Source organism: Pseudophryne corroboree, chromosome 1 (genome assembly GCF_028390025.1).
Source record: "Pseudophryne corroboree isolate aPseCor3 chromosome 1, aPseCor3.hap2, whole genome shotgun sequence".
NCBI lineage: Eukaryota > Metazoa > Chordata > Amphibia > Anura > Myobatrachidae > Pseudophryne > Pseudophryne corroboree.
The window spans coordinates 132,286,026-132,312,158 of NC_086444.1; the positions used below are offsets into that span (position 1 = coordinate 132,286,026).

The 26,133-nt window shown below is 45.8% G+C and overlaps 1 protein-coding gene across 7 annotated transcripts in view; it reads left to right on the top strand.

Moving 5' to 3' along the window:
* IPO11 (importin 11) overlaps window positions 1-26,133 on the top strand; it is a 1,123,558-nt gene that overhangs the window by 523,329 nt on the left and 574,096 nt on the right. For all 7 annotated transcript variants that reach the window (XM_063963049.1, XM_063963036.1, XM_063963028.1 and 4 more), the window contains exon 22: window positions 10,166-10,242. In XM_063963049.1, the coding sequence (XP_063819119.1) occupies window positions 10,166-10,242 (77 nt within the window). The remainder of the gene's footprint in view (window positions 1-10,165; window positions 10,243-26,133) is intronic.

Consider the following 26,133-nt stretch of genomic DNA (forward strand, 5'->3'; position numbering starts at 1 on the left):
AATAGACAAACCAAGTGCATAATCCCTTCTAATATAAATAGATATGCTATTAGCAATAAAAAAAACACACAAAAAAAACATGTTTTTAAATTTTTTTACTAGATTCCGCCAGCAAAGTGAGGCGGAATGAAATTGACGAAATTACTGTCGAAAAGCACTGTTGTCGAATCGACATTCTTCAATTGAATATACTTTTGTCGAAAAGCTGCATTTTTACCATTGCAGACATGTCGAATTTGACAACTGTCGAATTTCAAAAAGTCGAATTTGAAACGTCCGTTTTTTTGTCGAAAAGTACTGTATTGCATTGTCGATTTTTTTTTTGTATCGAAAATGCCCCGTTTTTCGACATTTGCGGCAATTCGACCGCAATTGCATATACCAATATGTATGGTTCCTGATATTCTAAATATGTGTGTTAGGAGATGGTAGGAGATTAATAAATAGATCAGATACCATATATACTCGAGTATAAGCCAACTTTTTCAGCACTTTTTTGCTGAAAAAGCCCCCTCGGCTTATACTCGAGTCAGTGGAAGGAGGGACACGAAGGGCACAGCGCGCGCCTCTCCTGTGTCCCTCCTGCGTCTCCGGCGGCTGCGGCGGGTCTATTAAAGGAAGTACCCGTTCGTGAGCTCTGATTGGCTCACGAACCGGCACTTCATTTAACAGACCCGCCGGAGACGCAGGAGGGACACAGGAGAGGCACGCGCTGTGCCCTCCGTGTCCCTCCTTCACAAGACAGTGCGGGAGCGGCGGAAGATAAATAACTGGCACTGGGGGAACATATTTGGCACTTGGGGGGGGGGCATATCTGGCACTGAGGGGGCATATCTGGCAGTGTGGGGGCATATCTGGCAGTGTGGGGGCATATCTGGCACTGTGGGGGGCATATCTGGCAGTGTGAGGGCATATCTGGCACTGGGGGGCATATCTAGGAGTATAAGGGCTGTGTACGGCTAGAGCTGCATTTCCCACCCTAGGCTTATACTCGAGTCAATAAGTTTTCCCAGGTTTTTGTGGTAAAATTAGGTGCCTCGGCTTATATTCGGGTCGACTTATACTCGAGTATATACGGTAATTTATAGCTATTAGTAAGGTCCGTGTACTAGCTATACATTTATTTTTCTCATGTCCTCCTGTTAAAATGATCAGCCCTCCACTTGATCTCTTGATTATGGGAGCTTTTATATTCTGCTGGAAAACTGTCATTTTAATGACTTGAGTCAGTTTGTCCAATCCATTTGTTATGGGGGCCATATATTTTTTTACTGCATGGTGGAGGGCCAGTTTTTAATGTAATTAAAGTTCAGGTTAAAACATGCCAAGTTCAGTACATTTCATTTTATAATAATATATACAGGTTGAGTATCCCATATCCAAATATTCCGAAATACGGAATATTCCGAAATACGGACTTTTTTGACTGAGAGTGAGATAGTGAAAACTTTGTTTTTTGATGGCTCAATGTACACAAACTTTGTTAATTACACAAAGTTATTAAAGATATTGTATTAAATTACCTTCAGGCTGTGTGTATAAGGTGTATATGAAACATAAATGAATTGTGTGAATGTAGACACACTTTGTTTAATGCACAAAGTTACAAAAAATATTGGCTAAAATGACCTTCAGGCTGTGTGTATAAGGTGTATATGTAACATAAATGTATTCTGTGCTTAGATTTAGGTCCCATCACCATGATATCTCATTATGGTATGCAATTATTCCAAAATACGGAAAAATCCGATATCCAAAATACCTCTGGTCCCAAGCATTTTGGATAAGGGATACTCAACCTGTACTAGAATAATGTTCAGGGACATTTATGACACGAGTGTGCAGGGAAATGTGATAGTATTCCTTGTTACCAATCCAACATTTTGTGTCATTTTGAAAATCGTGCCAGAAAAGTGATATCCTGGCTGCTCTTAGTAGCAGTGGATGAAGTGACACCGCTTGTGATTTTGAAATGCTGTAATAACTCTTGCAGTTGGCGCTGGGGAAAGGCCAATGAATGAGTCCCTCTTTCAACTGTCTTCTATTTGCTTACATAGAACACTGATCAATAGAGCAGTAAATAGACCTGCCAGATTGCCTGTGTCGTTAGTATGAAGTCCTTGAAACTAATGTGCATGGTCTAATTTGGATTACAGTTGTTGTATACAGTATATTAGTTTCTCTATGCCCTTTTTTGAACAAGGATGAATAAAATGTTTATTGGTACTTGCCATCCACAGATATTGCCCAGGTCTCTTCTCGTAGGTTTATAGGGGGTAATTCCAAGTTGATCGCAGCAGGAAATTTTTTAGCAGTTGGGCAAAACCATGTGCACTGCAGGGGAGGCAGATATAACATGTGCAGAGAGAGATAGATTTGGGTGTGGTGTGTTCAATCTGCAATCTAAATTGCAGTGTAAAAATAAAGCAGCCAGTATTTACCCTGCACAGAAACAAAATAACCCACCCAAATCTAACTCTTTCTGCACATGTTATATCTGCCTCCCCTGCAGTGCACATGGTTTTGCCCAACTGCTAAAAAATTTCCTGCTGCGATCAACTTGGAATTACCCCCATAGTTACTTGCCTATAACCATTTGTGTTTTTAGATTTTTTTATATATGAAGATGTGATGACTTTTATACATAACCGTTACTGACACTGAGCTGGTGAGGGCAGCACAGGCATGCGTTTTGTATCAGCTGCTGGCAGTCACATGCACTTTCCTGTATATCAGGCTGGAAAGGCATGGGATAAATATAACCTCCTTTCTGCATGTGCCGAGATCCCTAATATCTCACATTTAGGACTGTCTGTAAAATTGAATAGGAGTCTTCCACAGCTTCTCTCCCTGCAGGGCTCCTTGATGCTTTATATTATCGTTTTGTTAACATGGATTTTGTTCCACATATAAAATACAACTATAAGACAGTACATGATTAAATATAAAGAATGCTGTGGCTTGCTGCTCAGTTTGTTTTGCCCGTTGCGCTGTACTTGCACATAAACTCTGTAGGGATTTTATATTTGAAATGACATCACACAGACGTATTCTTTTCATTTAGGTAGCGCGCCCAAGGGTTACTGACATCTAAAAGATTGTTTGAGCACAGGTCCAGTATGACTGAAATGTCCCTCACTATGGGCTCATGGTAGGAATCCTGTGCAGGGTGGGATATTTTACCCTCTGTAGCAGGAGAACTGTGCCTGCAAATGTCATTGTTTAGATGCAGATGCCAAAGTACAATTTTTACATTTGTCTTTACAGGTTGAGTATCCCTTATCCAGATATTCTGAAATAAGGAATTTTTTGAAACCTTTGTTTTCTGATAGCTCAATGTACACAAACTTTGTTTAATGCACAAAGTTATTAAAAAATATTGCCAAAAATTACCTCCAGGCTGTGTGTATAAGGTGCAAACGAAACATAAATGCATTATGTGCTTAGACTTGGGTCCCATCACCTTGATATCTCATTAAGGTGGGCAAATATTCCAAAATACGAAAAAATCCGATATCCAAAATACTTCTAATCCCAAGCATTTTGGATATTTTTTTATTTATTAACAGTTTCTCATATAGCACAACAAATTTCGTTGCACTTTACAATTGGACACATTGATAAAATAAAACTGGACACAATGATAAAACAAACAGTCATAGAGGTAGGAAGGCCTGGCTCGCAAGCTTACAATATGTAGGGAAATAAGCATTGATACACAAGTATAGGTGCTATCTATTGCATAGTTGTTCACCGGATGGCAAAGGTTCTAGGTGGGCTTCATGATATCACATCACAGCAATGATGAACCAGGGTCAGTAAGAAGGGAGAGTGAAGAAAGAGAAAATATGTGGAGGATATGTGTGGACTGTACAGTGGGGATATAATTGGATAGGAAAGCTTATGAAGGGTGAGTGAGCGGCTCTGGAATGTGACATGATAGCCTGAAGAGGTGAGTTTTCAGGGAATGTTTGGAGACTATGTGAGAGTCTTATTATTTATTTATTTATTTATTAACAGTTTCTTATATAGCGCAGCATATTCCGTTGCGCTTTACAATTAGAACAACAGTAATAGAACAAAACTGGGTAAAAACAGACAGACATAGAGGTAGGAAGGCCCTGCTCGCAAGCTTACAATCTATAGGGAAATAGGCATAGATACACACGGATCGATGCTACCTATTGCATAATGGTCCACCAGATTGCTAGGTTCTTAATGGGTTGTATGATGATACCCCACAAAGTTGGCCAAGTGTCAGGAGGGTGTGAGACTAAAGATAGACAAGATATGAGATGTTATGAATACTCTACAGAGGATGTAATTAGATAGGGAGGCACTGAAGGTTATGTGGGTGGGTCTGGAATTTGATAGGCTTGTCTGAAGAGGTGAGTTTTCAGGGAACATTTAAAGGTTTGGAGACCAGAGGCGAGTCTTACTGTGCGTGGGAGGGCATTCCACAGAGTGGGTGAAGCCCGGATAAAGTCCTGTAATTTTGAGTGTGAACAAGTAATGCGTGTTGATGAGAGACGTAGATCTTGTGCAGAGCGGAGAGGTCGGGTAGGGAGATATTTTGAGATGAGTGAAGAGATGTATGTTGGTGCAGTTTGGTTAATAGCCTTGTATGTGAGTAAAAGTATTTTATATTTTATACGGTAGAATACCGGTAACCAATGGAGGGACTGACAGAGCGGATCTGCAGACGATGAACGTCTGGCAAGGAAGATTAGCCTCGCAGCTGCATTCAAAATGGATTGTAGTGGTGAGAGCCTATGTTTGGGAAGACCGGTCAGGAGACTATTACAATAATCAATGCGGGAGATAATGAGAGCATGGATTAGAGTTTTTGCTGTGTCTTGTGTAAGATATGGTCGTATTTTGGATATGTTTCTTCTTATTGTGCGTGGTAGGGCATTCCACAGAGTGGGTGCAGCCCGATGAAAGTCCTGCAATCGTGAGTGGGAGCAAGTAATGAGTGTGGATGAGAGACGTAGATCTTGTGAAGAGCGGAGAGGTCGGGTTGGGAGATATTTTGAGATGAGCGAATAGATGTACATTGGTGTAGTTTGGTTAATGGCCTTGCATGTGAGTAAAGTATTTTATATTGAATACGGTAGAATACAGGCAACCAATTGAGGGACTGACAGAGTGGATCTGCAGTTGATGAGTGTCTAGCGAAGAAGATTAGCCTCGCAGCTGCATTCAGAATAGATTGTAATGGTGAGAGTCTCTTTTTGATAAGTCCAGTACGAAGACTATTGCAGTAATCAATGTGGGAGATAATGAGAAAATGGATTAGCGTTTTTGCAGTGTCTTGTGTAAGGTATGGTCATATTTTGGATATGTTTTTAGATGTATGTAACATGATTTTGAGACAGATTGAATGTGGGGAGCAAAGGACAGTTCTGAGTCAAGTATGACGTCTAGGCAGCGAGCTTGTCGTGTAGGGTTGATTGTTGAGTTCTCAACAGTGATAGAGATATCAGCTTGGTAACTACTATTGGCCGGTGAAAATATAATTAACTCTGTTTCGGAAATATTAAGTTTGAGGTGGGGGGAAGGGATACTCAACCTGTATTTCATTTACTGAAAAATGAAACAACTCCATATAAATGTTTATAGGTGGGGACTTTTATGCTTGTTATACAATTTTCTATGTATTTCATTTACATTTTTTTTTTTACATTACTGTACATGAACAACCTAATCGATAACACATGGACATGGCATCCATCAGGGGGGTGCTGGGGGCACAACTGTTCCGGGTCCAGCTGCTCTGACAGAGAGTGGAGATCCTGCGCGGTATGCTGTCTTTGCCCGTTAGTGAGAGGGATACGGTATCAGGGGCATTACTGTGGGGACTTGATATAATAATTAAATAATTAGGTTGGTGGTGCAGGGTCCAGAATGGGTTAAATATAGGCACTCACTTTTTCCAGCACCAGAAAAAGGAAAAAAACAGCACTCACATTTGGATGAAAAAAGGAGGGTTATTTTTATTCTTACAGATCCATAGAAGTCTGTATGTCAGGTTTTTTTTTCTTTTTCTGTGTGCTGGTAAAAGTGAGTGCACATATACATATATATATATATATATGTAATATATATTTATAATTTTTTTCGTGGGAATGCCTATTTTTACAGTCCCAGGCCCCACAATTTCTGATTGCAGCCCTGCACATGGGTAGTGCCATGTATAAGAGTTAAGGGGCGTACACACGGGGAGATGTTTGCTTAATTTCTAAGCAATCTGACTAAATTGCTTAGAAATTAAGCACGGATCACTTCGTGTGTATGCCCCATAGCGATAGCGATGCGCAGCCCCGCGGGTCGCTATTGCTGACTCTATATTGGCATGCATGCAAAATCTAGTCAGATCACTCACTTCACCCAGTTCACCTTGCAGTTATAGCCCTACTTCCCGCGTTCTGTCAGTTCTCTTTTCTTCCCAGTCCACCTCGCAGTTATACTACTACATCCTTAGTTCTATGATTTGTTCTCTCCCTCCTCTCTCTGTCTCAGTACAGCAACTCTACCATCCAGTGATGCTGCCATGGCTACACGGTATGTTATACCTCTTGTGCTGCCTATGGGCCTAATTCAGACCTGCTTGCAAGCAGGCATTTTTTGCAGTGCTGCGACCAGGTAGTCGCCGCCTACAAGGGAAGGGGGTAATTGCTGTGCAGGGGTGCGATCGAATGTACAGACAGATGCACAAACCAAAGTTTGTGCAGTCTCTGCACAGCCCAGGACTTTACTCTTGCTGTGCGATGATCGGGCCCGGAGCTGATGCCAGAATCCCTCCCTCCAAACAGCTGGACACTCCTGCGTTCTTCTGAACACTCCCTGGAAACGGTCAGTTGCCACTCGCAAATGGCCTCTTCCTGTCAATGTTCTTGCGATCGCCGGGGTGATTGCTTTCTTCGTACATGCTGGGGTAGGGGGCGATGCATCTGCGCAGTTCAGATCCGACCGCTGCTGAGCGAAAACGCACAGCAGCGATCGGGTCTGAATTACCTCCTATGTCGGACCATGCCTGCAAAATTTTACAGGACCACTTTTAGTTCCTAATCCGCCCCTGTTCTCAGACACAACTGCAGCAAAAGATGGATGGAAGGCCGCAATTGCTTACAATCAGGCCCTATGAGAAGGGATCCAGCCCCACTTAACACACTCCACCGCCTCATCACACCGCTCCCACATTAGGGCTGCTTCCATAAATTTCCCGGGCTGGTTTTCCATCCCAGTCTGCTCCTGCTCAGGACACTGGGCCATTGAGAGGATACTGGGGGAGATTTATTAAGCCTTCTAAAGAGGAGAAGTTGCCCATATCAACTAATCAGCTTCTAGCAATCATTTATCTAGTACCTTCTATAAAATGATAGATGGAATGTGATTGGTCGTTATGGGCAATTTTTCCACTTGATACATCTCCCCCACTGTTTATAACTGACACCGTCTTTGTTGTCTAAACATTTCACTGTTTCATTTTGTTTTTTCAACCCTTGTACTATATGGGGTGTATTCAATTGATGTTGGATCCTTTCCGACGGAAAGGATCCGACATTTCAGTATTCAGTTAGCGGCGTTCCTGACAATGCCAATCCGACTCTTTTCTGACTTGTCGGATAAACGGAAGTTTGAATAGGTCGAATCTGGATTTGACCTTAAACTCCCGTTAATCCGACAGAAGTCCGACTTGAATTGAATACACCCCATATGTCTGTAACTTTTTATGCTGACTGGTTTGTGATTCACTGTTAATTTTTCCCTGTACACCACGATAAACACTTGGTGGCACCATATAAATAAAATATAATAATTATCTACATCTTGGTTTATTTGTTGTTTGCAGATTTTGCTTTATTTTTCTGTGTGCTATGCCTATCAGAGATGTTTAATATATCTGAGATCACTGTCATGTCAATCATGAAGAAATAAAGTTTATATGACACAGTTAAGAATTAGGGCATCACGAACGGTGTAGTGGTTAGCATTGCTGCCTCACTGCACTGAGGTCATGTGTTCAATCCCTAACATGGGCGTAACTGTGTGGAGTTTATATATTCTTGTGTGGGTTTCCTCCGGGTAATTTGGTTTCCTCCCACAATCCAAAAATATACTGGTAGGTTAATTGGCTCCCAATAAAAACAATGTATACTAACCCTAGTGTGAATGAGTGTGTGTGTACCTTTGGTAGAGGATATAGATTGTAAATTTCACTGGGGTGGGGATTGACGTGAATGGACAAATATTCTCTGTAAAACGCTGCAGAATATGTGTGCGCTATATAAATAACTGGTAATAAATACGTTTGTCTGGAACAAGCCATTCTCCAAAAAAGGACACCTTTTGAATAGAACGTCAAGAGGACTATGACAACTCCGATAACCGCAAATACGACATTAGAATGGATTAAATAGAACTCCTCAAAACATTCACAGGGAGTGACCAGACCTTAATCCCAGAAAATCTTTGGAATAATTTCAGAATTACTGATACATATCCAACCTGATGGAGCATGAGTATTACTACTAAGCATAATGTGGGGAACAACTGCAGTATCATGATGTGCAATGAGAGTTAAGCAAATGCAGCCACAGCTACGGTATAATTGCAACTAAAGGTGTTCCTATCGGGTTCACTATGGTATCCCGGTTATCTGGAGACCGATCTCGACAGCCAGAATACTGACGGCGAGCACATCGTGTCCCCCTCTCAGGCTCGCCACGCTTCAGGCCCGGTGGCGACCTTCAGTCGCCACAGGGTTATATTCCCCCTCAGTTGGTGGCGTGGACCACCACCGAGTGGGAATGCCTCACAACTGCCGGTATTTCACTGTGTGTAGGGATTCCGGCGTCTGTACCCTGACCACTGGGATTGCCTCCCGTTGCTATCAGGTGTTCAGACAATGAGGGTAAATATGTATGTAGTCACCTGGGTATGCACTCAGTACGTCCGCCGTCACTATGTTGACACCAAAGTGTTAAATGTTTTGATGACAACATTGATAAACTGTCAACATCTGGGAAATGTTTTACAGATGTGTCCTCCCTCATTCTAGCGATCCGTTCGCATTTGTGATCGGATTGCAGCAGCGACTATTCAAACCCGCTTGCAACTAGTCGCGGGTATGTGCGTACGTACCAGTGCATGCCTGTGGAATCGGATGCACATGCCCGCACACAGCTGCTGGCAAACTGTTCTTGGCAAATGAGTCGTGTTAGTCGCGCAAAGCCTCACAGTTGAGCAAGGACTCATCTGTATAGACAAAATGTCAGCATATAATATGTTGATAGAGTGAAAATGTCAACATTAGGGTTAAATATCGACCAGTCACAAGTCATCCTGCATATCAACATGTACCCTGTTGACAAAGAGTACGTCAACATTATGTATTCAGTATACTGTATGTCTACATTCTGAATTCAGACATAGCATATGTATCCCATTCCTTGTTACTTTGCCTTGCTTAGTATGAAAAAGTCTTATATAAATCAATGCTAAATTGCTTGCCATGTTTTTTGACATCCACATTATGTGTATGAAGGTTAGATATTTGGGCACAGTAACTTATCATGTGTATTTGGAAGAGTTTCTACTCTTGATTTTGGCAGGATCAGGGCTGCACTAATAGGTCATATAGAACACGTGGACTAGTCCTCAAACAGAATAAGTGGACTAGTCCACTTTATATATTAAAGGAAAAAGCTGTCAGACTTGACTCCGTGAGTAGAAGACATGGGTGTAACACAGCCTATTAGGATAGAGTACGGTGATGCTCAGGGTTTATTAAGCTGCTGTTTTCCTGTAGGAGGGGCTATCGGTGCTTGACAAGATGGCCGATCTAATAGAGGGATGAACTCTGTTTGAGTAGTGATAGTAGGGAAGTTGCCCATAGCAACCAGATAGCCGCTTGCTATAATTTTACAGATTGCACAAGGTAAATAAAGCTAGAATCTGACTTCTCCACTTGCCCTCTTTAGAAGGTTTGATAGATCTCACTGTATGAAAATGAGTTTGTGAGCCTCCTATTGAAGGTGCCAGTGCCAACAGATGTGTGCATCTATCTACAGTATATGTTACATATAATAGTATGTGTGTGTGCGTGTATGTATGGTACTGCAAGATATTAGAATGACCTTCTATTTCCTATTTGTTCTAGGGTAGTGACATTGGAAAACTGTATATCCGTTACTCCAGAACTGCTTCGGATTTTTCAGAACATGTCTGCTCTACTAGGTGGGTTACTTATGTATTTGTTTATTTTTCCTCTTTGGTTTATGGTTTCTTTTTGTAGCAATACAGGATGGAAAAATTGCACGTTGTTCCACTATTATTAAATGACTACTGTTATAATAATTTGTTATTTAGTATTTATGTGTAATTTATGGGGCATGAAAACTCCTAAAATACAAGTTGATACTTTTCTCATGATTTAAGAATGTGTCCAGTCCGTTCGCAACAGAACACAGACTTCCTTTGTACTGCTAACTTTATCTCTAGAGGATAAACCTCTTCTTGAGCTCAGATACAACTTGCCCATACTGTATACCAGGGCTTGACAAATCCCAGGAGCCAGGTAGCCATGGCCCCTAGATTTTGCTGCCTGGCTACCAGATTTTAGAGGGAGGAAGGAGATCCTCTTCAGTCCCAACAGCCCCAGCGGAGATTTTTGGAGGCGTGTGTGTGTATTGTGGCGGCTATTTCTTGCACAGGAGTGCATGTGCCGATTGTCCGTCCCGGCCTGCGCTGACTGTTATGCCTGTCTGTCCCTTCCTGCTCTGTCTGCTATCTCCAAACTCCGGCTCCATAGTGATCCCCAATAAGAGGGTATATGCATGGCCAGGGATTTCCGGTTTCTGAGGGTTAGTGATGTGGCCACAGCGTAGGAGGGATTGTTTACCCGGGGGTAGGCTGCAGAGTGGTCGTTTGCGTAGAGGTACCCCCTTATTTGTGTGGCTGAGAGGGTTGGTTGCCAGTTTGGGTTAGCTGCTCATTAATGTGACTGCGAAAGGGTGGGGGTGGTGTTGTTGTTTGCCTGGGGGGTAGCTGCACTGCAGTGTGGATGCAGAGGGCCGGTATGCCAGGGGGTATCCCCTCGTATGTGTGGCTGTGGGGGGTTGGTTTGCCTGGGGGACGGGCGAGGGGGTTGCTCAGTAATGTGGCTGCGGTGGGGGTTGGTTCAGTTGTTTTATTTATTTATTTGGGGGTAGGGGTCGGTGGTCTGGTTCCTACACTATCATCCTGGCTCCTAGATTTTAGAAACATTGGTCAAGCCCTGCTGTATACACTCTTATGTATGAGTGCTGTGCATACATGGGATTTTCTTTATTATAAAGGTACTTAAACCAAGAGTTATTTTTTATATTTACTGGAATCTCTGTTGTGTTAGTTTGTAAGGTCCAGATAACAATTCTAAATGATTTATTTAACTGAAGGTTTTGCTCAGAAAATATGCTGAAAAACATGACAATAATTACGGTGACAAATGTTTTGGCCTTTGGATTTAGTCTGGCGACAGGAGATCCCAACCATGCATCGTAAAGCATATTAGCTGTAGAAAATACACATCGTGTATAGAATGCTATTAGATGGCATAAACCCTTTCTTAGTGTTCAAATGACTTGGCATGCCATCTATGCCTTGTTCTTACGCCAGGAACCATGACTGTTATTAATGCTGGCTTCCTGCATGACTGGTTTGAATCATGGATTAATTTTTGTAGGTGGACATAGTAAACACCAGTTTAGGTATACTATGCTGTCTATAGAGCCCCAATTCCAGGTAATATTTAGTTTGCCAGCTGTTGGGATCCCGGCGCTCAGTATACCGGCGCCGGAATCCCGACACCCGGCATACCGACAACTATTCTCCCTCTTGTGGGTCCACGACCCCCCTGAAGGGAGAATAAATAGTGTGGTGAGCGCAGCGAGCCCGCAATGGGCTCATTTGCGCTCGCCCAGCTGTCGGTATGCCGGCGGCCCCCATGGTGCAGTGGCACTATTCATTTTGGGGACTGTAGATTGTAGAGTGGTGAAACTCAGCGTGCCTTAATATACCAGTGAAGACTGTTAAAATACACACTGGTCAGGCAACACTAGAAAATAGCAATAAAAACATTGACAGACTTGAAATTTGCAAAAAACAAACAAAAAAAAACATAACTTGGGGGGTCATTCCGAGTTGTTCGCTCGTTATTTTTTTCTCGCAACGGAGCGATTAGTCGCGAATGCGCATGCGCAATGTCCGCAGTGCGACTGCGCCAAGTAAATTTGCTATGCAGTTAGGAATTTTACTCACGGCATTACGAGGTTTTTTCTTCGTTCTGGTGATCGTAATGTGATTGACAGGAAGTGGGTGTTTCTGGGCGGAAACTGGCCGTTTTATGGGAGTGTGTGAAAAAACGCTACCGTTTCTGGGAAAAACGCGGGAGTGGCTGGAGAAACGGAGGAGTGTCTGGGCAAACGCTGGGTGTGTTTGTGACGTCAAACCAGGAACGACAAGCACTGAACTGATCGCACTGGCAGAGTAAGTCTCGAGCTACTCAGAAACTGCACAGAGAAGTATTTTCGCAATATTGCGAATCTTTCGTTCACAATTTTGATAAGCTAAGATTCACTCCCAGTAGGCGGCGGCTTAGCGTGTGCAAAGCTGCTAAAAGCAGCTTGCGAGCGAACAACTCGGAATGACCCCCTTGGACATTACAGGAAATTAGCACAAAGCATTCGCCACACTTTAAGGCAGTGATGGCTAACCTTGACACTCCAGCTGTTGTTGAACTACACATCCCAGCATGCCCTGCATCAGTTTTAGCATGGCCAAGTAACAAAACTGTAGCAGGTCATGCTGGGATATGTAGTTCAACAACAGCTGGAGTGTCAAGGTTAGCCATCACTGCTTTAAGGGCTGATTAAGTTGCCACAGGTTACAGGCCCTGTGTTTGCAGGGTAATATTATGCAGATTTTGCGGTATACTTTCATGAAGCACGCTCACGTTTCCCTTGTAGTTCAATTAGAAGCTGCAAGTTGCAAATGTAGCGTGTTGATTCTGCAATGTACAACCTATGTGAAGGTCATGAAAGAGTGGGGAAAGGATCCTGGACCCCCCAAAAATAATAAGACAGCAGGTGTGCTGTAGAAGGCTGTTAGGGGTCATAAGCGAACTATTGGTTTATTTTTGCGACTTTTAATAATGATGGAAAAGCGATAGGCAGCAAGTGTATTTCAGCTAATAAATGTGTTACTATTTTAGTGCACGTTAAAGTTCCTCTATTGTGATTTTGCCCCACATCATTTAACCCATTTATCAGATTTTTCGAGAAAATGGAAAATTATGTGTTTTGGCCATATTTTCCTATTTAAATATATTAATATTCATTGGGAAGGGGTGGTATTCATGTGACCGGCGGTCTGCTGACCGACAGTCACATGACCTCCTCCACCATCCCGCCGGCTCAGTATCCCGATGGTCTGCATGCCGACCAACAGGGACTATTTCCACTCGTGGGTGTCCACGACACCCATAGAGTGGGAATAGAACCCGTGGCGACCGCAGGTCGCCACCGAGCCCGCAAGGGGCTTGCTGCACTCGCCCCTCCCCGCCGGGATCCCGGCGTCGGTATGCTGCCGGGCGTCAGGAGACCGCCGGTCAGACATACTACACCCATTGGGAAGGGTATCCTAGAGGTTCCGCGCTGTGTCCTGACAATTTGCCTTAAAATAAGGATCTTTCCCTATTTTTCACCTTGTCTGAAGCTGTAAATTAAACTGTAAACTCAGATTGAGACCTGTGTTAAGAAATTTTTGCCCAAATTGCGGCTGAATCGACTCCTTAGTATCCTAAGGATATTGGTCAGTGCCACATGAATAGTAGTCATGAACTGCCATAGTGATGTCACCGGTTCTTAGTGAATTGACTCTTGGTTCAATCCACAGAATGGCCGCCTCCTATAGAGAGTAGACGACAGATGTATAATTTTGAACAACATACCCTATGTTTATGCCTGTGTATTGTATGTGTATTGGTTAATCATTTGTCCCACACACTCCATTCAAATAATGAACGAAGGTTCCAAAGTGTTCACACAATGTTGGACCGGTTTAGCGTTATATGCAGAGATTGCCCTGGCGGCCAGCACTATTCTTTTACTGCATTCTAGAATTGTGTAAGTCCATCCTCATAACGGTAAACTATATTTCACATTTCACATTTACTTTCCCCATAGCACAAAAAGTTTTTCTCTAGATGCCGATTTCCTGCTGGCTCTAACTCAGCACTTATAAAGTATTAACAGAACCAGATCTGTTAATATGGTTTTTGTAGGTTGCTCATACATGGCTTTACATCACGCGGTTTTTAAAATGCAATTTATATTAATTAATATTTCTTGGAATCCTATAAGTTGGCAACAAATTTAAAATGAATGATTAGTTCATTAGGTTTCTGTCAGCTTCAATCAGTCAAACATAATTCAGCTGTCGGAAGAATTCAAGGTTTTTGCAACACCTTGATGGCTCGTCTTGCTTTCCTCCAATAAATCATAAATAGTTTAGTTATTTTAAAAACATATCTTGTTTTTGCGTTCGTTGTTCAGAATTTTATACTGAGAAAAGAGCATTAGTTGAAATTTACAAAGGATAGAGAAATAACATCAATTTTTTTTTCCATTCTGTTTTAATAAAGTTAATTTTTAAGCGTATTGATTGTCAGTAACTTGAGAGACTTGGTGGTTTTTCCAAGGTCTTTTGGTGGCCCTCAAGTTCATCTTGACAAATAAAAACAAAAATGTATTTTTGATTTCTTATCTATCATTTGTTTAGCCTGTTGGTATTAATAGAATTTAGATGCACAGAGCACTGCAAAACATGGTATTGTCAGTTTCAAGGTGCACGGCAAGCGTATCCTCCGCGCACAGATACATCTCCAGCTGGGAGCAATGTGTCCTGCGTCACTACTGGCTATCACAGTGCCTATATTCACCTATATTACTCCGCACAATTTCTGCCAGGGCTTACTGTCAGAGAAAAGTTTCAAACACTCAAAACAAGATAAACCTTATAGTCACCAACAGGCGTTAATGTGCTAAAGCATAAATATTATGTCCCTTAGAAGATGATACGGATTCACTGTTGCAGCCACAATTCTCTCATTGATTGACGACACAAGCCGTCCTCAGTGGTAAATCTCAAAAAGAACAAATTGTGCACAATAGTGTATTACTGATAATATTCAAGCTATATAGTCCATAGAAAGCTATTAAGACTCCTACCCAACTTCATGGTCTACAACAGCATAACTGGGTGAGGGTTCTGCTACACGAGACCACTTTTTTTTCAGTCCTCAAATCCTCCCACGCAGCATATGCTTGGCATTCCCACCAGATGGTGTGGCCTACACAATGAATGGTAAACCAAAAGGCAGTTATGAAGTAAACATCAGGCGTTCCCGCATGTTCTTACACATCAGGCGTTCCAACATGTTCTTACACATCAGGCGTTCCCGCATGTTCTTACACATCAGGCGTTCCCGCATGTTCTTACACATCAGGCGTTCCCGCATGTTCTTACACATCAGGCGTTCCTGCATGTTTTTACACATCAGGCGTTCCCGCATGTTCTTACACATCAGGCGTTCCTGCATGTTTTTACAGATCAGGCGTTCCCGCATGTTCTTACACATCAGGCGTTCCTGCATGTTTTTACACATCAGGCGTTCCTGCATGTTCTTACACATCAGGTGTTCCTGCATGTTCTTACACAGCAGTCTAAAGGTAGAGTCCAGTCGATCCACAGATGATGGGGGAGAAGCGGTATCCGTGCATGTTAGGTACGCTATACCGCTTCTCCCTCATATATGACACTAGTGGTGTGTGCTTGTATCTCTGTAATGTGTTGCTTCTACAGAATTTTGGTGGTAATGTGTTGCTTCTACAGAGGTACAGGGGAATGTTTTACTTCTACAGAGGTATGAAGGGAATGTGTCGCTTCTACAGAGGTACAGATGTGTCCTCTTACATCTTTGCTCTGTGCACTATAATACAACGTGTGAGTGTTGTGTGACTCGATAATGCAGAGTGTCTTTATTTTCACTTTCTGCTGCGGGGTGCACTGGGCTCCACAAGTCTGGACAATGGGGGGTGTAGAGTAGGATCTTGATCCGAGGCACCAACAGGCTCAAAGCTTGACTGTTGCCAGAAAGTACAGTGCCGCCTCCTATATCACCCCGCCTCCCAGCACAGGAGCTCAGTTTGTCAGTTGGTGCTGCAGTAAGCAGGCACTTAACAGAGGGGCTGCTCCAAGCAGCCCCGAGAAAAGCTTTTTATGAGGTAAAAAGTGAAGACTTCAAGGGCAGCAGCGGTGGTAAATGTCTTGTGACATTCAATGCTGCAGCTCCAGCTCTCCCCAGCGGCGCTGTACACTCCCGAGCCCTGGTTGCCGGGTACCTACAGCGGAGGCTCCGGTTTTCTTCATGTTAGACACACACGTCTGGGGCTCTCCAGGATCGCGTGGCCGCGCTTCGGGAGGTGGTAAGTGGGTCCCGCTCGCGGGACCGGGTCTTTATCGCGATCCGGCGCGGTCAGTGGGAGGCGGGCCGCGCGCACTGGCGGTGGACACTGCGGATACAGGCGATCCCACTAGAACACCAGGGCATGGGGGCGCAGGTCAGGTTTTCTCTTAAAACCGATTTTAATATCGCCCACAGTACCCGGTGGTTTTGCCAGCAAGGGAGATAAGGCTTAGGAGATAAGGCTTAGACCTGAAGCCCCTCCCCCAGCCCCAGGGTGCCATTTCCAGCAAGTGTTCCCGCCCTGGAGCTGCATATCTGTCTTTTCCTCACTCCCTGTCAGTGTCTGCGGTGCCATTACTCTTCAGCTCACTGTTCCTGGGACTGCTTGGGCAAATCCTCCTATGTAAAGCCGCCTGGTTGTCAGCGCTGTGCCTTTACATGACACTTAAGTATTCTACCTGCCTTTTTAGTCAGTGTTAGTAAGAAAGAGTGCATTTAGTCAGGGTTTCTAGTACAATTACCCTGTGATATACATCCAGTTTCTTACTGTGTAGTGTTATATCTATTGTTATATAGCTGTGTAAGCTAGTCCAGTGCAGTATTATTGTCTGTAATAACCTCTGCATTGTACAAACTGTGACTATTTGTGTGTGCATTGATAGCTGAGTGGTGTCCATCTCGTGTCTTTCACTCAACTTGCTATCCCTATATTCTATAACTTGAGGGGGCTTGATGCGTCAGGTGTTATTTAATAAAGGATTTTCACAAAGATATACTGTATTACGTATTTTTCTCTGTGATTTAGTCACCATATCTCTCCTTTATCTCTGCTGGTGCTGACTACACTGCGCAGGGGTTTAGGGATATAGTGCTGCTAATAATTGTACTGTGTTACCTCATACTGCAAGTTATATCATGTCTGCTTCTGAGGGTAACGGTTCTGGGGCGGAACACACTGCTGGTGTTGCTGAAGCCACAGGCACATATGGGGAGAATATAGCAGCTGTGGGCTCTGGTTCTGGGGGCTCCTTGCCCCCCAGTGGGACTGTGGCAACGGAGGCACATACTGACCCTCCGTGGGCCGCTTTTTCCACGCTTCTGCATACGCTAGTTCATAAACTAACACCCCCTATGGGACCCCCAATGCCGGTACAACCGTATGGTCCCTGCAGCTAAACCGCCGTGGGCGAACGATTTATCTGCTCAATTAAAGAAGTTGAACCAGTCCCTGACTACTAAAAAGTCTGACCATCGCTCGCCTAAGTCCAAGAGGTCCTCTAAACGAGCGCTCGTCTCCTCACAATCCACTGCTGTCACTGACACCTCGTCTGATGAAGACAGCACATACACTGACCCCACAGGTTCTGACTCAGATACGGCTGATGTTGAGGGTAGTTCACATGTGGATGTTCCTGATCTTTTGGAGGCTATTAAGTTAATTCTACAGATTACGGATGATCCCGAGCCATCCGTTCCTCCTAAGAAACCAGATAGGCTCATGCGTCAGAAGGTGATTAAACAAGTTTACCTCACTCTGACCACCTAGTGGATATACGTCAGGAACCCTGGCAACGCCCGAGTACGATGTTTGTGCCTCAAAGAAAATGCTGGATCGCTATCCCCTGGCGCCAGAGCTGTCTAAGAATTGGGAAACGCTTCCTCCAGTAGACTCGCATGTGGCTAGGATGGTGGTTTCCTCAGCTCTACCTGTCACTACCATCACGTCTCTAAAAGAGCCTACGGATAAACGTGTCGAGGGTTGTCTAAAAGCGATTTACACCCTCACGGGTGCTGCACAAAGGCCCACTATTGCAGCTACATGGGCGGCAGAGGCTATTGAAGCATGGGCCTTGGAGTTAGAAGCTGAAATCTCCTCTGACAATGCTAGACAATGCTTGTCATATATTGTCACAGCTTCTCGCTATATTAAAGAGGCGGCTTCTGATGCCGGTATCCTAGCAGCCAAGGCCTCTACTCCGTCAGTCCTGGCTCGCAGGATATTGTGGCTGAGATCCTGGTCCTGGAGGTACTCCCTTTCAAGGGGGATATTCTGTTTGGGGAGGACTTAAATAAAATAGTGGCTGACTTGGCTACTGCCAAAACTGCCTGTCTGCCAAATACAGCTCCGTCTGTGTCGAAGGCCAAAGGCACGTCCTTTCGCCCCTTTCGTCCTTCAGGTAAAGCAAAATGTCAGGCATACCATAAGCAGGCCCGCACTTCCAAACCTGGTAAGCCGAAGCCCAAAAGAGCCTGGGCTGCCCGTCAGCCAGCAGTCAAGACCGATAAGCCTGCCGCATGACGGGGCGGGCCTCCCCCTGGGGGATCCCAGGGTGGGGGGCCGGCTTCTAGGGTATACCCAGGAATGGTTGAAGACCACTTCAGATGCCTGGGTACGGGAAGTCGTCACTCGAGGTTACGCCATAGCCTTAAAAAACCGACCCCCTCATCGATTTTGCCAGACAGACGTCCCGTCGGACTAGACAAAGGCAAACACTATGCATTCGGTGGTACAGACCCTCCTGGATACAGGAGTCGTAGTACAGGTGCCTCTTGCTCAGAGGGGCCGGGGGTACTATTCTCCGCTGTTTCTAGTCCCGAAACCGAATGGGTCCTCCCTGCCCATTCTCAACCTCAAGGCACTGAACAAGTTTGTGAAGGTTTCCAAGTTCCGTATGGAAACCCTTCGCTCTATAGTTCTGGCCTTGGAACCTGGGGACTACATGGTCTCCCTGGACATACTGGATGCTTACGAGCATATTCTTATAGCAGTGTCACATCAACAATACCTGAGGTTCGCTATTGGCAACCTCCATTACCAGTTTCGGGCGTTACCTTTTGGTTTAACAACGGCTCCGCGAGCCTTCACCAAAGTTATGGCGGTGATGCCGGTGGTACTCCGCCGTCAAGGGGTCAGGATACTGCCGTATCTGGACGACTTGTTAATCCTGGCAAATTCCCCAGATCTTCTCCTGCGTCATCTGTATATGACGGTCCGGTTTCTATAAGCCCACGGGTGGCTCATCAACTGGAAGATATCCTCCCTGGTCCCTCCTCAGAGCATGGTGCATCTGGGAGCGCTGTTGGACACTCACAACCAGAGGTTGTTCTTGTGTCTGGAGAAAGTCCTGAAACTTCAGGACAGGATTCGTTGCTTCCTTTCTCGTCCGCAATTGTCGATACATTCGGCAATGCAGGTGCTGGGCCTCATGGTATCAGCATTCGACATGGTGGAGTATGCTCAATTCCATTCTCGCCCCCTCCAGAGGCTGATTCTAGCCAAGTGGGACGGCCTGCCTCACCGGATCAGGTCTCAAATGATCTCTTTGACTCCGGAGGTCCATCTGTCGCTGCTCTGGTGGCTCCAGGACCGACAATTGTGCAGAGGCCGTCCCTTCTGGATATCCAACTGGGTCCTGTTGACGACAGATGCCAGTCTAAGAGGTTGGGGCGCGGTGCTGGAGCAGCACTCCTTGCAGGGTCGGTGGACCAAGGAGAAATCTCTCCTCTCGATCAACATTCTGGAATTGCGGGCTGTCTTCAATGCGTTGAACCTAGCCCAGCATTTGATTCAGAACCGTCCTGTTCAAGTACAGTCGTACAACGCCACCACAGTGGCTTACATAAATCATCAAGGCGGCACTCGAAGCCGTTTGGCAATGAAGGAAGCCACACGGATTCTAAGTTGGGCAGAACACCATCTACCGGCAATATTCATTCCGGGAGTCCTGAATTGGGAAGCGGACTTTCTCAGTCGTCAGGACGTGCATGCCGGCGAGTGGGGCTTCCATCCAGAAGTGTTTCAACTCCTCGTGGATAGGTGGGGTCTTCCAGATGTGGATCTGATGGCGTCTCGACACAATCACAAGGTTCCGGTCTTCGGAGCAAGGACAAGGGATCCTCAAGCAGCATTCGTGGATGCGCTGGCAGTGCCGTGGAGGTTTCGGCTGCCGTACGTGTTCCCTCCAGTGTCACTCCTGCCCAGGGTAATTCGGAAGTTCAAGCAAGAAAAAGGAAATCTGCTTCTCATAGCTCCGGCGTGGCCCAGACGGCACTGGTTCTCAGACCTGCAAGGCCTATCGTCAGAGCGTCCACTTCTATTTCCACAACGCCCAGACCTCATCGTTCAGGGCCTCTGTGTCTACCAGGACCTAGCCCGGCTGTCTTTGACGGCGTGGCTCTTGAAGCTTCCGTCTTAAGGACTAAAGGTTTCTGAGGCGGTCATTCAAATTATGTTGCGGGCCCGTAAACCGGCCTCTGCTCGGATTTACCATCGGGTCTGGCATTCCTACTTTGTTTGGTGCGCATCTAACGCTTCCAAGTTTAGTACAGCCAAACTTTTGGCTTTTCTACAGCAGGGCCTAGATTTAGGCCTGCGTCTGGCCTCCCTCAAGGTTCATATTTCTGCCTTGTCGGTGTGGTTTCAGAGAAAAATTGCGACTTTACCTGATGTTCATACTTTCACTCAGGGTGTGTTGCGTATCCAACCTCCCTATGTCCCGCCTGTGGCTCCTTGGGACTTGTCGGTGGTTTTGGAGGCGTTGACCTTAAGTGGCTTTCCCTTAAGGTGTTGTTCTTGCTGGCTATTGCCTCTGCTAGAAGAGTGTCGGATTTGGGTGCCTTGTCTTGTAGTTCCCCATATCTGATTTTTCACCGTGACCGGGCGGTTCTTAGGACTCGTCCCGGATATTTACCTAAGGTGGTTTCTTCGTTCCACCTTAATCAGGAGATTGTGGTTCCAGCTTTTGTCTCTCCTGATTTGTCTCCCAAAGAGCGGTCTTTGGATGTGGTACGGGCTCTCCGTATCTATGTGAAGAGAACTGCTTCTATTCGAAAGTCTGATTCTCTATTTGTTTTGTTTGGATTTCACAAACGTGGCTGGCCTGCTCACAAGCAGACCCTGGCCAGGTGGATTAGAATGGTGATTGCGCATGCTTATGTGAAGGCTGGTCTGTCAGCTCCTGTTCATATTACGGCCCATTCTACTCGGTCTGTTGGACCTTCTTGGGCGGCCCAACGTGGTACGACCCTTGAACAATTGGGCAAGGCGGCTACGTGGTCCTCCGGGAACACGTTCATAAGGTTCTATGCTTTCGATACTGCCGCTTCCCAGGATGCTTCCTTTGGACGCCGGGTTCTTGTGCCCGCTACAGTGCGTCCCCTCCCATAAGGAACTGCTTTAGGATATCCCCATTGTCCAGACTTGTGGAGCCCAGTGTACTCCGCAGCAGAAAACGAGTTTTATGGTAAGAACTTACCCTTGTTAAAACTCTTTCTGCGAGGTACACTGGGCTCCACAAGGCGCCCACCCTGACGCACTTAGCTTCTTTGGGTTAATATGGCATTAGCCGCTGACACTTCTCTTGTTGTGAGAGTGTGGTGTATGTGGCTACTAACCGTTGTCGTCTCTTTTCCTGCTACTGCATTGGGCTGGTTAACTAAACTGAGCTCCTGTGCTGGGAGGCGGGGTGATATAGGAGGCGACGCTGTGCATTTTGTGAACAGTCAAAGCTTTGAGCCCGTTGGTGCCTCGGATCAAGATCCCACTCTACACCCCCCATTGTCCAGACTTGTGGAGCCCAGTGTACCTCGCAGAAAGAGTTTTAACAAGGGTAAGTTCTTACCATAAAACTCATTTTTTCCCGCCAAAATGCGTTTTAGACGCAATGTCATGCAATAAGATGCACAAGCAGCTTCTGCTGATTAAAGTGATATGCGGCATGCCTATATTCTATGTGTGACTGCTACTGTATTTGCATACAAAATGCTGTGCTTCAGTGTTTTCCTGAATTTCGGATGCAGATACAGCCGCAATTACACACAGAATATAGGCGTGCTCAATATCAATTTAATCAGCAGAAGCTGCGAATAGAAGCTCTGCCCTACCAAGTCATGACGCGACTTGAAGGGCTGTTTATTTTAACTGCAGCAAGGATTTAAGTGGACACATCTGTATGAGGGGAATGTGTTGCTTCTACAGAGGGGGTGGTCTTCAGGTTGCCGACTGTCGGGATCCTGGCGCACAGTATACCAGCGCCGGAATCCCGACAGCCAGCATACCGACAGTTTTTCTCCCTCGTGAGGGTCCACGACCCCGCTGGAGGGAGAATAAATAGCGCGCCACCGTGCCCGCAGCGTGGCGAGTGCAGCAAGCCCACAAGGGGCTCATTTTCGCTCGCCACGCTGTCGGTATGCCGGCGGTCGGTATGCTGGTCGCCGGGAGCCCGGCCGCCGGCATACCATACCACACCCCTACAGAGTTACGGGAGGAATGTGTAGCTTCTACAGAGGTACGGGAGGAATGTTTTTTTCAACAGAGGTTTCGGGGGTAAGTGTTGCTGCTACAGAGGCATTGGGAAATGTGTTGCCTCTGAAGAGGTACGAGGGTATGTGTTGCCTCTACAGAAGTACAGGGGAATGTGTTGCTTCTACAGAGGAACAGGTGGAATTTGTTTCTTCTACAGAGGAACGGGGGAATGTGTTGCTCCTACAGAGGAACAGCAGAATGAGTTACGCATACAGAGGTACAAGGGGAATGTTTTGCTTCTACAGAGGTATGAGGGGAATGTGTTGCTCTTATTTAATCTTGAATAAGGTAATACGCTCCCCAGACTCGATGCAAACTATATAAAGCGTTGAATGTATTGTTATTGTATTTTCATCATTGAACACTTTGGTCTGCACCAAGGCTGTAGAGTTCTAAGCAACTGTCTGCCTGATAATGTAAAGAAATGGCTGAAAAGCATATGCATAAGCTTAAAAGCTAAATCTATATTTCTCTTACGTCCTAGAGGATGCTGGGGACTCCGTAAGGACCATGGGGTATAGACGGGCTCCGCAGGAGACATGGGCACTATAAAGAACTTTAGAATGGGTGTGCACTGGCTCTTCCCTCTATGCCCCTCCTCCAGACCTCAGTTAGATCCTGTGCCCAGAGGAGATTGGGTGCATTACAGGGGAGCTCTCCAGAGTTTCTCTGATAAAGAATTTTGTTAGGTTTTTTATTTTCAGGGAGCACTGCTGGCAACAGGCTCCCTGCATTGTGGGACTGAGGAGAGAGAAGCAGACCTACTTAAGTGATAGGCTCTGCTTCTTAGGCTACTGGACACCATTAGCTCCAGAGGGAGTCGGAACGCAGGTCTCCCCTCGCTGTTCGTCCCAGAGCCGCGCCGCCGTCCTCCTCGCAGAGCCGGAAGATAGAAGCCGGGTGAGTATAAGAAGAAAAGAAGACTTCAAGGCGGCAGAAGACTTCAGATCTTCACTGAGGTTAGCCGCTGCGCACCATTGCTCCCACACACTACACACACTAGCGGGCACTGATGGGTGCAGGGCGCAGGGGGGACGCCCTGGGCAGTAATAAAAACCTCTGATTCTGGCATTATAAGGTTAGACACTGCGGAGGCAGTAATTCTATAAATCCCCCGCCAGTTTGGTGATACTTTGAGCGGGACTGAAGCCCGCCGCTGGAGGGGGCGGAGCTTGGTCCCTCAGCACTAACCAGCGCCATTTTCTCCACAGAAATCTGCAGAGAAGCTGGCTCCCCGGTCTCTCCCCTGCTGAACACTGTGACACAGGGCTGAAAAGAGGAGGGGAGGCACTTGTAAGGCGCAGTGAGTGTATTAACACAGTGATTAATATAAAAGCGTTATTATCTGGGCGCTGGGTGTGTGCTGGCATACTCTCTCTCTGTCTCTCCAAAGGGCCTTATTGGGGAACTGTCTCCTTATAACTATATCCCTGTGTGTGGGGGGGGTGTCGGTACGAGTGTGTCGGCATGTCTGATGCGGAAGGCTCAGCTAAGGAGGAGGTGGAGCAGATGATTGTGGTGTCTCTGTCGGCAACGCCGACTCATGATTGGATGGACATGTGGAATGTTTTAAATGCAAATGTGACCTTATTACATAATAGATTGGACAAAGCAGAGTCCAGGGAAAAAAGCAGGGAGTCAATCCACGGCTTCGACTGGGTCACCGGGCCTTTCTGGGTCTCAAAAACGTCCCCTGTCCCAAATAGCAGACACTGATACCGACACGGATTCTGACTCCAGTGTCGACTACGATGATGCGAGGTTACACCCAAGGGTGGCCAAAAGTATTCATTATATGATTATGGCAATAAAAGATGTTTTGCATATCACAGATAACCCCTCGGTCCCTGACACGAGGGTGCGCATGTATAAGGAAAAGAAACCTGAGGTAACCTTTCCCCCATCCCATGAGCTTAACGAGTTATTTGAAAAAGCTTGGGAAACTCCAGATAAAAAACTGCAGATTCCCAAAAGGATTCTTATGACGTATCCTTTCCCTGCACAGGACAGGGTATGTTGGGAATCCTCTCCAAGGGTGGACAAGGCTTTAACACGCCTGTCCAAGAAGGTGGCGCTACCGACTACGGACACAGCAGCCCTCAAGGATCCTGCTGATCGCAGACAGGAAACTACTTTAAAGTCTATTTATGCGCATACAGGTGCTTTACTCAGACCGGCAATAGCATCGGCATGGGTATGTAGCGCAGTTGCAGCTTGGACAGATACCTTGTCAGCTGACCTTGATACCCTAGACAGGGATACCATTTTATTGACCTTAGGCCACATTAAAGATGCAGTCTTATATATGAGGGACGCCCAAAAAGACGTTGGGCTGCTGGGTTCGAGAGCCAACGCCATGGCGATTTCTGCTAGGCGAGCCCTGTGGACCCGCCAATGGACGGGTGATGCCGACTCAAAGAAGCATTTGGAGGTTTTGCCATACAAAGGTGAAGTTTTATTTGGGGAAGGTCTCGCTGACCTGGTTGCCACAGCCACTGCGGGTAAATCTACCTTTTTGTCTTTTGCTCCCCCACAGCAAAAGAAAACTCCACAATATCAGATGCAGTCCTTTCGGTCGCATAAGTCCAGAAGAGGTCGGGACTCATCTTTCCTCGGTAGAGGAAAGGGAGCACCTGCTCCGGCTAGTTCCCAGGAGCAGAAGTCCTCCCCGGCTTCTACTAAATCCACCGCATGACGCTGGGGCTCCACTGAGGGAGTACGCACCGGTGGGGGCACGTCTTCGACTCTTCAGCCAGGTCTGGGTTCTGTCAGACGTGGATCCTAGGGCGATGAATATTGTATCCCAAGGCTACAAACTGGAATTCGAAGAGGTGCCCCCTCGCCGATTTTTCAAGTCGGCCTTTCCAGCTTCTTCCCCAGAGAGGGAAGTAGTGTTAGCTGCAATTCAAAAGCTGTGTCAACAGCAAGTGATTGTCAAGGTTCCCCTAGTCCAACAGGGGAAAGGGTTCTATTCGACCCTGTTCGTGGTCCCGAAGCCGGATGGTTCGGTCAGACCCATTTTAAATCTAAAATCCCTAAATCTGTACTTGAAAGAGTTCAAATTCAAGATGGAATCGCTCCGGGCTGTGATCTCCAGTCTGGAAGGGGGGGGGGGGGGGGTTTGGTGTCACTCTATATACAGGATGCATACCTTCATGTCCCCATATATCCTCATCATCAGGCGTACCTGAGATTCGCTGTATGGGACTGTCATTACCAGTTTCAGACGTTGCCGTTTGGGCTTTCCACGGCCGCTGTGATTTTCACCAAGGTGATGGCGGAGATGATGGTGCTCCTGCGTAGGCAGGGAGTCACAATT